The 14,794-nt window shown below is 45.3% G+C and overlaps 1 protein-coding gene across 1 annotated transcript; it reads left to right on the top strand.

Moving 5' to 3' along the window:
- Positions 1-7,229: 7,229 nt before the first annotated feature.
- LOC109750720 (ultraviolet-B receptor UVR8) lies at positions 7,230-12,742 on the top strand. The gene is made up of 11 exons (XM_020309669.3): positions 7,230-7,864; positions 8,035-8,368; positions 8,550-8,631; positions 9,093-9,248; positions 9,782-9,955; positions 10,744-10,815; positions 11,580-11,651; positions 11,779-11,897; positions 12,003-12,088; positions 12,175-12,227; positions 12,340-12,742. Exons 1-11 carry the CDS (start codon positions 7,777-7,779, stop codon positions 12,430-12,432), a joined length of 1,329 nt encoding a protein of 442 aa, XP_020165258.1. The 5' UTR covers positions 7,230-7,776; the 3' UTR covers positions 12,433-12,742.
- Positions 12,743-14,794: the final 2,052 nt, after the last annotated feature.

Raw genomic sequence — 14,794 nt, 5'->3', positions numbered from 1 at the left:
TTCATCACAATGTAACTAGATTATTGACTCTAGTGCAAGTGGGAGACTGTTGGAAATATGCCCTAGAGGCAATAATAAATGGTTATTATTATATTTCTTTGTTCATGGTAATTGTCTATTATTCATGCTATAATTGTATTGTCCGGAAATCGTGATACATGTGTGAATACATAGACCACAACCTGTCCCTAGTAAGCCTCTAGTTGACTAGCTCGTTGATCAACAGATAGTCACGGTTTCCTGACTATGGACATTGGATGTCATTGATAACGGGATCACATCATTAGGAGAATGATGTGATGGACAAGACCCAATCCTAAGCATAGCATAAAAGATCGTGTAGTTTCGTTTGCTAGAGCTTTTCCAATGTCAAGTATCTTTTCCTTAGACCATGAGATCGTGCAACTCCCGGATACCGTAGGAGTGCTTTAGGTGTGCCAAACGTCACAACGTAACTGGGTGACTATAAAGGTGCACTACGGGTATCTCCGAAAGTGTCTGTTGGGTTGGCACGGATCGAGACTGGGATTTGTCACTCCGTATGACGGAGAGGTATCTCTGGGCCCACTCGGTAATGCATCATCATAATGAGCTCAAAGTGACTAAGGCGTTAGTCACGGGATCATGCATTGCGGTACGAGTAAAGAGACTTGCCGGTAACGAGATTGAACAAGGTATTGGGATACCGACGATCGAATCTCGGGCAAGTAACATACCGATTGACAAAGGGAATTGTATACGGGATTGATTGAATCCTCGACACCGTGGTTCATCCGATGAGATCATCGTGGAACATGTGGGAGCCAACATGGGTATCCAGATCCCGCTGTTGGTTATTGACCGGAGAGGCGTCTCGGTCATGTCTGCATGTCTCCCGAACCCGTAGGGTCTACACACTTAAGGTCCGGTGACGCTAGGGTTGTAGAGATATATGTATGCGGAAACCCGAAAGTTGTTCGGAGTCCCGGATGAGATCCCGGACGTCATGAGAGGTTCCGGAATGGTCCGGAGGTGAAGAATTATATATAGGAAGTCCAGTTTCGGCCACCGGGAAAGTTTCGGGGGTTATCGGTATTGTACCGGGACCACCGGAAGGGTCCCGGGGGTCCACCGGGTGGGGCCACCTGTCCCGGAGGGCCCCGTGGGCTGAAAGTGGAAGGGAACCAGCCCCTAGTGGGCTGGGGCGCCCCCCCTTGGGCCTCCCCCCATGCGCCTAGGGTTGGGAACCCTAGGGGGGGAGTTCCCCCTTGCGTTGGGGGGCAAGGCACCCCTTCCCCCCACTTGGCCGCCGCCCCCCCTGGATCTGATCTCCAGGGCCGGCGCCCCCCCAGGGGGCCTATATAAAGGGGGGAGGGAGGGCAGGACACAACAGCCTTGGGCACCTCCCTCCTCCCCTGCAACACCTCTCTCTCTCTCTCTCGCAGAAGCTCGGCGTAGCCCTGCGGAGACCCGCTACATCCACCACCACGCCGTCGTGCTGCTGGATCTCCATCAACCTCCCCTTCCCCCTTGCTGGATCAAGAAGGAGGAGACGTCGCTGCACCGTACGTGTGTTGAACGCGGAGGTGCCGTCCGTTCGGCACTCGGTCATCGGTGATTTGGATCACGGCGAGTACGACTCCGTCATCCACGTTCATTGGAACGCTTCCGCTCGCGATCTACAAGGGTATGTAGATGCACTCCCTTCCCCTCGTTGCTAGTAGACTCCATAGATGCATCTTGGTGAACGTAGGAAAATTTTAAATTATGCTACGATTCCCAACAGAAACTCCGTCTAATCCTTCCCAACAGACGAACTTGAGCAGGATCGGATCCCGGAAGACTGACTCGAAGAAGAAGCGTCGTCAACCATCCAAACGCCCCCCTGCGAGGACTAAAACCCTACCTATCTACTAGCCAGATCCAAGGCACCCGAAATGCCCTCACCGCCTACCGGCCCTTGGAGCAGCAGGCGGAGGGGAAGCGAATCCACGAGCTCGCCGGTGGAGATTGATGGGAGGGGGACTTTCCCTAGTCGCCCTGCGAGTGGGGAAAGAAAGTACACATGCGAAGCACGTGAGAGTTTAGTTGATAAAGTATGACTAAATATTGATATACTACCTCCATCCCATATTCTAGGACGTTTTTTTTAGGTTAGGAAGTAGCATATTATAATAGGCCAACGTGTATATTCATAGTCACATTTGCATTGAATATAAGATGTAGATTTCCTATCATTTATTCTGTTGAAAATTGAATTATAGCTATAGAATATTCATGACTTTATGGTATACACAAAACTCAAGCTAAATGTATAAAAATGGCTAAGTACTTCATCTGAAAAGGATAGTAGAATTTAAGGAGATGTTGCCTTAACATGAACGAAAAAGTCATAGAGTGAAAAAAAAGACATTATTTTGAAAGAAAAAACTTGCAAAGGTAAAGGATGGAATATTCTCAAACAAATGAGAATTGCCTGTGTTTTGTGCGGACTATGCATCGTCAATAATAAAATAAAAAAGAATGGCAATTGTTTTAGTAAATAAAAAGTAGAGAATTAAACTATTGAAGAACCTAGAATAAACCAGAAGTTTCTTTGTTTTGAGGTGTGCACACATTATGCATGGTGCTTTATTTAGCGCTGACGGAGATGAAGGAGACGGCGAGGCCACCGGCGTCGGGAAAGAAGCAACCCCATTATCTATCTTAGGGTGGCGGGTGCAGATTCGCCAGGAATTTTTGGGAGGTGGTCGCCGGCCTTAGAGGGATGGTGTGCGTGGGGGGGGGGGGGGGAGCACGGTAGTGGCGAAGGGTGGGGGTGGGAGGGGCGGTACAACGAGGATGGCGCGGGAGCACCGGCTGTCGCGGGCGGTGGTGACTGGGGTTCGAAGGAAGATGATGAACAGAAGAACCAGCGAGAGGTTGAAGAAAGAGATCCAGCCCTTCATTTTTGCATCCGACGGCTAAAAACAATCGTTGAAGAAAGAGATTCAGCCCTTACATCCAACGGCTGAAAACAATCGACTGAATCATTTTTTTTCCAGTCGACTGACATATAGCCAGTCCCGAAAGACGATCACTCACTTCCGCCTCACCGGCGCCAGAGTGACCTCCCGGGACGAAAGGGAGAGTGGATTTGTTTTCCGGCTAGGTTTCTCCGCGAGACGTTGTGCCATCACTCCACGAGTGGTACCAGTACCATGTGGACGTAATTGCAGTGCAGCACAGCCGCGCAGAAGCAGCCGAGAGAAAGTTATGCACGAGGCTGACAAAGAATTCTTTGTTCACCTACCCGGAAGAACATAGGGCGGGCGGGCCGGCGGGCGGATGCGGATGGATCCGCGCGGCGCGCCGTACCTTCCGCGCGTGCGTGCCTTGAGGATAGACGAACCCCCAACCACCAAACGTCGTACATGCACCAAAGCCAAATCCGGTGGCCGGCCGGCTTTATCGCCGTGGCCACCGTCGATCGAGCACGTGCGCCGTGGAACTAAAAAGATCTCGATGGTTGATGCATGCGCACTGGACTGCTGCTGGTACCACGTACGTGCATGCATCCGTGCACGGCTGCTATTTTTCGCCGCAACTGATTGGTGACACGTTCCTTCGTTAGTGTTAAACGGGGAAACAAATTGTTTTTGTTTTCTTGGGGCAGTTACGTTAGTCGACGGAGTAATTAAACGGCGTACGTCCGGGAAGTCCAGCTAGCTGCTGGTACAGTACGATGATAGTGAGGGTTTCACCTAAATGCAGCGGCGCAGTACAGCGAGGGTTTTAGCTCACCGCCTGCTCTAGCTAATTATCGGATCGTTGATGTGTTGTATCAGGACGGTTTTGGTTACGTCTCGTCATCGCTTTTATCGGCTCGCCAATCCTTGTCGTACTGTTCACCCAGTACAGTCCTAATTTCTGACTAGAGTACTCACTAGAGTGGTACCAAGCCAAGGAGTGCGGCAATTCGGTGCCTAAGGTGTGTCTACACTTGGAAGCAAACAGTAAATTAATTTTTTTTAAGAAGATTCTATCATTTTGGTCATCGAAGATGCTTGAATATGCCACGTGCGTGCAAAAAAAAAGGATGTACAGACATTCCAGAAGGTCGTGGCAAAAATAATGTTGATTCATTTTTTTTTGCGGCAAAGAGGAGTTTTATTTCAAAATTATAGGATTACAATCTACTGGCAAGAGATCCCCGATACATGGAGGGCCTCTCTGAAGCCAAACAGCAGTACACGATTTTGTATGACTGTAATTAGCCAGACAATCTGCTACCCTATTTTGATCCCTACAAATCTTCTGGGGAATAAACTCCCTCTCCTCCATCAGGGCCTTGATCTCAGCTACCTAGTGCCCATAAGCTGAACGTGAGAGAATCTCATTTGATAAGATGGACAGAGCCTCTATTGAATCTGACTGGACGATCACTTGCAGTTCTATGTGTTGGAGAGCTAAAGCCATGCCTTGCATAAGCGCATGGATCTCCGCTTCTAGAGCATCATTGCATCTGAATAAAACCCTATAAGCAACAAAGATGACCGAACCGTCATGACGTCGTAGCACCATACCAGTCGCTGCGGAGCCATCATGAACAGAAAAGGAACCATCCACCGAGAGCGCCGCCTGGCCCACTGGAGGAGGAGGCCATGGCACACACTGCCCGCTACCCATAGGTTCCGGAGTCCGGATCTCCAACAGGGTCATTTTACCTTTGATAATCTCTTCAGTGCTATATCTCCGAGCAAGATCTAGGGACTTTAAATAACTGACCAATAAATCAACACTTATTTCCAATGGAGGAACTACCTTGCCATGTGCTATATCTGACCTGAGACTCCAAATACGCCAAATAAGCAAAATAACCATGTCACGAACTTGATCGGAACATTCAGATAAAACATGTAACAGCCACTCCTTGCCATTGTCTATCAGTTGGTCCGTCGCCGGTAGCGTCCAGAACTCACGCATGGCCTCCCAAAGGGCCCTTGCATGGCCGCGTGTAATTAAAGCATGGAAGGAGTACCAAGCCAAGGAGTGTCGCGATTCATTGCCTATGTGTGTCTACACTTGGAAGCAAACAATAAATTAGAAGAAAGTTAAGAAGAATCTATTTTTTTGGGTCATCAAAGATGCTTGAATATGCTATGTGCAAGCAAAAAGGAAAAGATGTTTGGACATTCGAGAAGGTCGTGGCAAAATTAATATTTAATTGTGATTTTTTTCCAAAAAGAAAACACTCTTTAGACTTTTTTTTTCCAGAGCTGCTCAAATCTCCAAACAGTTCGGAAATTTGCACGCTCCGTATGTGCATCTGAGCATCTTCGATGCCAAAATATTTTTGAATTATTTGGCTTTTTTACTATTTGTTTCGAATTTAGTGTCCAATGGATGCAGATGAGCCTGCGAATTACAGCAAGCTAAGGTCCCTTTTAAGCTGAAAAGGAGCCAAGGTCCTTTGTCAAATTGTCCTAGTACACCTGTTTTGCTTAAGTTGCATACCTATACCTAATATTAAAAGATGATGCGTTTCTTTAATTTTTTAATCCATCCACCCACCCTAGTTGCCCATAAATTTGTAATAAATTACTCACCATGCCACCTGTAAGTGAAAGTAAATTCTTTGTTAATTGTTTCTTTTTTTGCCAGTCATTCAAACAGCCCCTAAAGTTGAAATAAATTACTCACCCCGTCATCGTAAGTGGGAAAAAACTCTCCATTAATTGTTTCTCTGAAATTTTCGTCTGTCATTGAAATCACCCCTAAAGTTGAAGTGAACTACCCACCTCGTCACCCGTAAAAGTGAAAAAACAAGTGGTTTTCCGAATTATTTACACTTTTTTCTTGGGAAAATTTCTTATCAATTCATCAAGATCCGTCGACCACCTAGTGATGACTACAAGCACTGAAACGAGCTGAATTATTCTTACTTTATAGGGTCCTCGGGTTTTTCATCCATTATGAAGTAAATAACTCACATCGCCACCTGTAAAAGTGAAAAAAACGGGTGTTCCTCTGAATTATTCGTACTTCATTGGGCCCTTCAATTTTTTCATCCATCGTGAGGCTGACCTTTTCTTTTCTTTCTCACACAGCATCATTAAAAAAACATGCTTCAACAATCAAGTCCAACATCTATCCACTGTAAGCATGTTAGAAGCATGCGTCTCATGTCCGCATGCGCGTCAGTTGATGCATAAATATTTTATTTGAATGAAAGGGGGTTGCCCCCTGCCCCACTTTATAGAATGAAGCAGAAAGCAACCAGTCACAAGTTTGAGGAAACCGACTACTACAAAGCAGCTAAAGCAACGATAAAAACCTACAACCAACAGATCAGAAGTCTTGGCTTTGGTCGCATAAATTTTCAGGTCTACTTATTACAGAGCACCAGCAGAAAAAAGAAACACTGGAGGATGAATCAAATAAGCAGATCTTCAGGGGAATGGATTGATCCATCATCTCCCGCGTCCAGTCTTCAGTTGGTCTCTTCTTGCATCACCTCCATGCGAATCCGGAGGAGTTGCCCACGCCGTTTGTCCAAAAGGAGAATGCATTGTTGCAATAGAGTTGCTTGCACATTGTCGCAGAGAACCTTCCATTGTTGTAAATAGCAGCTTAGTTTTGTAAGAATGCATTTCACACTTCTCCATTTGCGCCCCTGAAAGCAAAAGCTCCATAAGGTAGCAGTTGTCACCAAGTTCAAAACAACATTTTCTTATGCATATGCCAGAAGGACATGATATTTTCAAAACCAGTTATTTCGTCAATATCAAAGAACTCTGCAACAAAATCCCAAACATTGATGCATAAATATTCAAATATGTGTATATACATGGAGAGTGAATATTTGAAACTTGATTTGAAGACCATGGTTTTATTAGAGCGTTTGCCATGATTTTATTAGCCCGTTGCACCGCTCGTGCCTTTTGCTAGTATAGGCAGCTGGTAGATCGATCGCACACCAGCAAACGCACGGTGGTTCCCTTATAAATAAATAAATGAATGAATGAATGAATGAATAGTAAAATACAACGTGGCACGGACGATATATACTCCAAGGTACCCGTACGGGGGGAGGATCCAGCCGGAACCGCATTCATCTGATTTGGAAGCAAAGGGCAAAAAGGCGGGGGTTGGTGCGCAGCGAGTTTAAAATTCAGATAAGCCCGGGAAGGCGACGTCGCGCGCTCTCGTCTCTTCACTCCCGGGGCCGAACGAGTGGTCCTCCTCCACCTCCACGTCCCCAAACCCCCAACGTCTCACAGAGGCAGAGGCAGAGACAGAGCAGACCCACCGGCTGCAAGGCTGGACCACCGGCCACGAGGCCACGCGTCAGGGAAACACCCTCTCCCTCTCTCTCTCCGTCTCCGAACGAAAACGGAGGTGGTCGGCGTCCACCTTTGCCGGCCCCGTCCTTAATGACGCGCGGTAATCTATCGCCCCGAGCTGAGCTTCTACAGTCACCGGAGGTCCGGAGTGCACTGTGAGGCGTCACATGGTATGGGCTTGTACGTACGCTAGCTAGCACATTTATTACGGCAGTCGGCAGGTCGCCCATCCCCATCGCGGCCGCCGTCTCCCCCTTCTCGCCTCCAGGTCCAGCTCCAGGTCCCGGCCCGCTTTAAATCCGCCCCTGGCATCCCTTCCGGCCTCCCTCCCTCCCTCGCTCGCTCGCTCGCTCGCCGCTGCTTAGTAGGAGTATAATCAGTTCAGATAATTATTGGCCGCCAGATATTTTCGTCCGCTCAGTTCAGTTCACCACCCGCGGTGGCCGCCAGTGCCCGGATCGCCGATCGACAGATGGACGCGGCCATATCCGCCGCCCACGAAGCGCCGCCCGCTGTCGTCCTCGTCTCCGCCGGCGCCAGCCACTCCGTCGCCCTCCTCGGTAAGTCAAGCAGACCGTTCTTTTCTTTTCTTTTCTTTTGGGGAGCATTTCGTCGAGCGTCGTCTCGGCGCACACGGCGGGGATTTCTTTCCAGGTCCAGGTGTAGTGTCTAGTGTGGATCGTGGTGCTGACGGGTCCGTGCCGTGGTGGCGGCGGCTTGTGCTTTGCAGCGGGCAATGTGCTGTGCACGTGGGGCAGGGGAGAGGACGGGCAGCTGGGCCACGGGGACGCCGAGGACCGCCTCGTGCCGACGGTGATCAGCGGCTTCGACGCGCCGGGGATCACGTCCGTCATCTGCGGGGCGGACCACACCACCGCCTACTCCGAGGACGAGCACCAGGTCTACAGCTGGGGTTGGGGGGATTTCGGGAGGCTGGGGCACGGCAACTCCACCGACGTGTTCACGCCCCAGCCGGTCAAGGCGCTGCAGGGGATAAAGATCAAGCAGCTCGCCTGTGGGGATAGCCACTGTCTGGCCGTCACCATGGCCGGTGAAGTGCTCAGGTAAGCCGGTTATCAGCACTTACTAGAGTTGCGCAGCAACAGTATATACCATCTGCCTTTCAAAAAGTGGTGTTACTGAGAGCACTTTTTGATAATTGATAAGATCGCTGCATTGCATTGCTCTTGCTGATCTTCGAGTGACTGTTACTTATTCTGAACTTCTGATACATGCTTGTTTTAGCTGGGGGCGTAACCAAAATGGCCAGCTTGGTCTTGGAACTACTGAAGATTCGCTGCTCCCACAAACGATTCAAGCTTTTGAGGTACAATATTCTTCTTATGTGCTATTTTTAGATAGCAAATGCAAATATATGGTACAAGGAAAAGAAAATCTAGTTTCATCTTCTTTGATATTTGTCCGTGACAACAATCTTTTGATTGCATTTTGTTACGGTAGGGATCCCCTACTGGGGAAGCGTGCCATGTGAAAATCATTGCTATGGTTTGTAGTATTCGATATACAGACCAACATGAGATGTAATGTAGGTGGGATCCTGTCAGGTTATTGGGATGGGCATTCCGTCATTTATACATAGGTACCACTCTGATATAGACATCAGTGAATAGCACTGTGTTAATGATAGACAAATAACCTTTAAGTATACTTATCTTCTCAAAATTTATCAACAAATATAATACAGCTTGTGTGGGAATGTAGACATTCTGACCTTCTAATGAATATGATGTGCAAGGTTATTAAGAGCTAATGGTCCAAAATGTGCAGGGTATTTCTGTGAACATGATTGCTGCTGGTGCCGAACATACTGCTGCAGTAACTGAAGATGGCGAAATCTATGGATGGGGCTGGGGTCGGTACGGAAACTTGGGTCTTGGTGATCGGAATGACCGATTTGTTCCTGAAAAAGTATCTTCAGTGGAGGTAATGATCTAATTGGCATGACTTGCTTAACATTTACATCCATAGACGCACTCCTACTGATGCCTTCATCAATTGATCCATAAAAATGGAATATTCCATTTCCATCTTTATCTGTGTTCTGGAGTGGTATTATCAAGCACCCAACATATCCCTGTTAATGTTATCATAGAACTAATTAATGATGAATATGAAGGACTAGTATTCAAAAACAAGGACTGGCTTCCTGTCTGGGAAAGTACTACCCATGTATATTCATGCTTCATAGTTAAATAGAAGAATCTTTTGCCTAAATGGAAACATCTGGAATACTAATTGTTCTTTGAGATGACTAGTAGAAGCTTATATATGCTCATCTAGCCATCCCCATCCAGTCATCCATAGGTGATTCTATTCATTGAAATTACATGCAATGCTGTCTTCTACAGTTCCGACTATGATGGCGTTAGTTTATTTTTTGTCTCTTCTTCTTACTTGCTCTGTTTGTTCTTATGCTTCCAGGTTTATATTTATTCTTGTTACTTGCACTTTTGTAGGGAGAGAAGATGGTGCTTGTTGCATGCGGATGGCGCCATACCATTACTGTTTCCTCCTCCGGTAGTTTGTACACTTACGGTTGGAGTAAATATGGCCAGCTTGGTCATGGCGATTTTGAAGATCATCTAGTTCCACATAAAGTAGAAGCCTTAAAGGACAGCTCTACATCCCAGGTACTCCCTCCTTCCCGAAATATAAATCGCGGTTGATTTTTTACGGTCTTTGATGCATGACTTTGACCACTAATATATACTCCTTCTGTCCCAAAATATAGTGCGTCCTCGGTTTCCGTGCTTCAACTTTGACCATAAATTTAACCAAAGCGACCGACTGCGGCAGGAGAAAAAAATTATACCAATGAATTCGTATTCAAAAGAAGTTTTCAATTATATAATTTTTGCTCCCGCCGCAGTCGGTCTCGTTGGTTAAATTTATGGTCAAAGTTGAACCTCGGGAAGCGCGGGCGTGCTATATTTTGGAACGGAGGGAGTATCAAAGTATATTGATTGAACTTGTATAAATGGCATCGTCGTATTTTTCTTGCAAAACAATTTTACTTCATATGTATGTATACTAATTTTAGAGACATATAATACATGAAAATCATAGTCAAAGTTGTGCAACGAAGACCAGAAAAGTCAAAACGCGCCTTATATTTTGGGAAGGAGGGAGTACTAGCTAATACCAACAACATTCTGTGTTATGCAATGTGTATGATTATATCTTCACGCAAGCCCATAGCCATAGGGCAGGGCAAGGGATATCTAGAGGCAATGTAGTGTTACTTTTGTAGTCCTCCAAGCAACTCAGAACCTATCATATGCTATTCAGCCTGCAGAATTCCTCGGGCTGGACTAAAGTCTTAGAGCTATCAAGTTTTCTTTTGTTACATACTACATATGTGCTGATTGAGGTCTGTGAAGAAGGTTAATAATATGTACATATGCTCTATCTCATTTAGATTTCAGGTGGATGGAGGCACACAATGGCACTTACATCAGATGGAAAACTTTATGGATGGGGATGGAACAAGGTCATTATCAATCTCCATCTACTTTTCTTTATCCGTCATATAGTTGGTATCTGTGTAAAACTACACAAGGAAGTCTTTTATTGTGTGGTTTTGTTCACGATTTCGAAAAACCAAATACTCAAAATGAATCCCTAATGTGGTACCCAAGCCGTAATCAATTTTGTATATGCATTGGTTACCATGGCACCATCATTTCATGACAATCAAAAGATTCCTCTACACAAAGAAAACAAGATAAGACCTCATATTAATTTAAACATGACCAACCGAGTTTCATAATGTGATCATTTATTATAATTTCTACTTGGAGAATCACCATTGTTTGCTAAAGTGCAACCACTTTACATAGGATAGATTTAAGTCTTTACAGATGCTTGGCTTTGGTAGAATGTTGAGTCATAACTCACCCGATCGGGCTATACAATACTTAGTTTTTACTAATGAGTAATGACTAGCCAGAATGAATGGAGTTCTGGCAGATCCTAGATTTGAGCCCTTTCATTATCCCTGTCGTCATTCGGTAAGTTTTTTCACAATGCTACAGCTAGTGGTAGACTGGTTTTTTGTGATCTCATTCATTTAAATTTATTATTGTTAAACGGTGTCTGTATGCTGAGCTTGGCTTGAATTCCGACTCTACTTTTCTGAAAACTGGTGGTACTGGCATATTGTGTTCGACATATTATGTTTCCGGTGTTTCATCTTTCACTTGTCCAGGTGGTTTATCTTTGTCTGCACTAATCGTCTCATATTTTCATCTGCAGTTTGGGCAAGTTGGAGCTGGCGATAATGCCGATCACTGTTCCCCCGCACAGGTTAATTTTCCCGAGGAACAGGTATGGCATGTGTTTGGGAGTGCTAAATGATCCATAGAAGTCATAACCAGCAAATTTATGCTCAAAGTCGTCTCATTGATTCACGTGAATAATAATCAAACTTCCATACCTTGTGGTGGTACTGCAGAAAGTTGCCCAAGTTGCTTGTGGATGGAGGCACACTCTTGCTTTCACAGAAAAGAAAAATGTGTTTGCATGGGGAAGGGGTACTAGTGGACAACTCGGTCATGGGGAAATAGTTGACAGGTGGTTCCTGTTTAATGTTTTTATTCAAGCACTCATTTGAACTAGCCCTCGATCACCTGTAATATAGCGTAAACTAACAAAATATCATCTTGCACAATCCTGAAGGAATACACCTGTGATTATTGATGCCCTAAGCCCGGATGGTCCTGGCTCCAAGAAGCTGGAATCTTCAGCAGCTATTCCCTTTGCAGGTTGGTACCAAATGCGCTCTAGCCGCAGATGCTAGCAGGTGCGCATTTTCAGACAGACAACTAATGGTACTTCGTGATGTTTTCAGCTAAAATTTGGGTGTCACCTTCTGAAAGATATGCTCTTGTTCCTGATGAGAAGGTGAGCTCATGCATGACTAGTAGACATGAAACATCCTCCTCTTTGGGAGGATATGAAGTTCTTTTACATACCATAGGACTGTCACTAAAGATTGAACCGTGTTAATCTGTAGGTTGCAAAACCAGGCGATGTCAGCGCACGTGGCAATGGTGCGGATGCGAGTGTGCCCGAGAACGATGTAAAGAGAATGCGCGTGTCATCGTAGTTCGATGACCTATCATCTATGCACCTCATTAACCCTAGCACTACTATCAAAAAACCTTGCCCATTGTTCACCAATTTCCACCTAGTGGTGTCCAGTTAATGTGCATTCCGTTCTGCCAAAGTACTTTCCAGAAGAGGAACCTCCTTCTCCTGGCGTTGAGATGATGTATCAGCACCTATGGTGTACTTATAAACCTCTTAGAGGTGGCTAGTAGAATCAACCTGGACCTGTGTTCTGAATGTTTCGGTAGCTGCATCCGACACCTTGTTTGGACGGTACAATCAATAAGCTATTTGTTCTTATCTCCTAATTTTCATAGCTCAATCTGGACTAAATTGTTTTTTTTTGGAAAATATACTAACGACAATTTCATAACAAATTGACACATTATTGTTTTTCTAATGAGCTAATGACAATGAAATGAGATAAATATTTTTTGGTCCCTCAACTGTCTACACAATTCCCTTTCGGATCACTTATACTAGAATTAAACATGCTCTTTGTGGTGCCTCTTTTTTTTCCTGAGAGTAAGCGCGTACCATTCCTTCTGCTTCTTTATAGATATTTTTTTTAGAAAGGAAGATTACCCTTGCCTTTGCATTAAAGCGATGCACGCAACCATCTTATTAACTAAAAGGTCAAACAAGTGTGTAGTATGATAAAAAACTCATGAAGAGATAAAAAAAGGGGAGAACTCAAAGCCACAACCCCCAGAACATAGAACTAGATGCCTATACACCTATCCTATTGTTGGACCGCCATTCAAACCGGTTGTAGGTATCTTGTGGTACCGTCTCAGATCGGTTGCACCCATACGTCATATGCTCATTGGCTTCCACACGGCTAAATAACGACCACATACGGATCCAGCCAGTTGCTCTGAAGATTACGTGCAAAATATTTGTGATGTTTTGTCTGTTACAAATCACGTCATTTTGACAGTTTCATATGACCCAAAGTAATACACACACCCCGAGTCGAATATGTGCTGCTAACTTAGGCTCTACCCCGTTTACCCAAGTCCCAAAAAAGGTGTTGATGGCATCAGGTGGACTTACGTTAAAAGGCACATGCATAGTTTGCGGCAATAGTTTGGCAAGTGGACAATCAAGAAACAAATGTTGGATTGATTAGTTTGGCAAGTGGACAATCAAGAAACAAATGTTGGATTGATTCATTTCGATCGCAGAAACAAAATCGCTTACTACCCTCCCAATTACGTTTGCCAGATTATCCTTAGTCAGGATCACTTCTTTGTATACGAACCACATAAAAAATTTATCTCCAGGGGAACCTTAATTTTTCAAATATGTAGTGATTTTAGGATTGGACCAGTGTGCTATCAAGTCTATATACATAGACTTCACTGAGAATACTATTGACACTGAAAGCTTTCAGTGTAGTGTATCTGGCTCATCAGAAAGGCTGATTTGCATCACCCTGCACATAAGATGTAGCCATCTATCCCATCGTTCCCTAGAAGCGATCTTCGGAACTGTATGTTTCAAGGAACTGATCCTAGAATTATACTAACGAAAGCCTCCTTTTGTTGTACAATATTATAGAGGGTTGGATATTGTATGGCGAGCGGCACGTCCCCTAGCCACGTATCTTCCCAGAACCTAGTTGAATTGCCATTCCCGACACTGAATTGGTCCTATTGAAAAAGGCTACCTTTGTCCGCATGAGCCCCTTCCAAAAAGGTGAATCATTCGGTTGTGCCATAACTTGGGGGCAAGGGTCATGGAGTGTAGATACTTGTTACGCCATAACTGTATCCACACTCCCTCGTCCTCAACAGAAAGTCTATACAACCATTTACTGAGTAAGCATTTGTTCTTTATCTCAAGGTTTTCTATACCTAAACCTCTTTGATCCTTCGGCCTGCAAATTATATCCCACTTTGCCAGCCTACATTTTGATTTAGTCTCATCACTCTCGCAAAAGAAGCGTGATTGATAAAAGTCATCTTTTGCGTACCCCCACGGGTACCTCAAAGAAGGAAAACGGGAACATCATTATACTTGTAAGCACTGAGTTTATCAGGATTAGCCGCCCCCCATAAGACATAAGCTTGCCCTTCCAGCAGCTAAGCTATTTCTCAAATTGATCTTGTTGGGGAACGTAGTATTTCAAAAAAATTCCTATGATCACGCAAGATCTATCTAGGAGAAGCATAGCAACGAGCGGGGAGAGTGTGTCCACGTACCCTTGTAGACCGAAAGCGGAAGCGTTTAGTAACGCGGTTGATGTAGTCGAACGTCTTCGCGATCCAACCGATCCAAGTACCGAACGCACGGCACCTCCGTGATCTGCACACGTTCAGCTCGGTGACGTCCCTCAAACTCTTGATCCAGTTGAG

The sequence above is a fragment of the Aegilops tauschii genome, chromosome 2 (genome assembly GCF_002575655.3).
Source record: "Aegilops tauschii subsp. strangulata cultivar AL8/78 chromosome 2, Aet v6.0, whole genome shotgun sequence".
NCBI classification, from domain to species: domain Eukaryota; kingdom Viridiplantae; phylum Streptophyta; class Magnoliopsida; order Poales; family Poaceae; genus Aegilops; species Aegilops tauschii.
The sequence above is the reverse complement of the archived record's forward strand: the minus strand, read 5'-3'. Positions and strand labels throughout refer to the sequence as shown.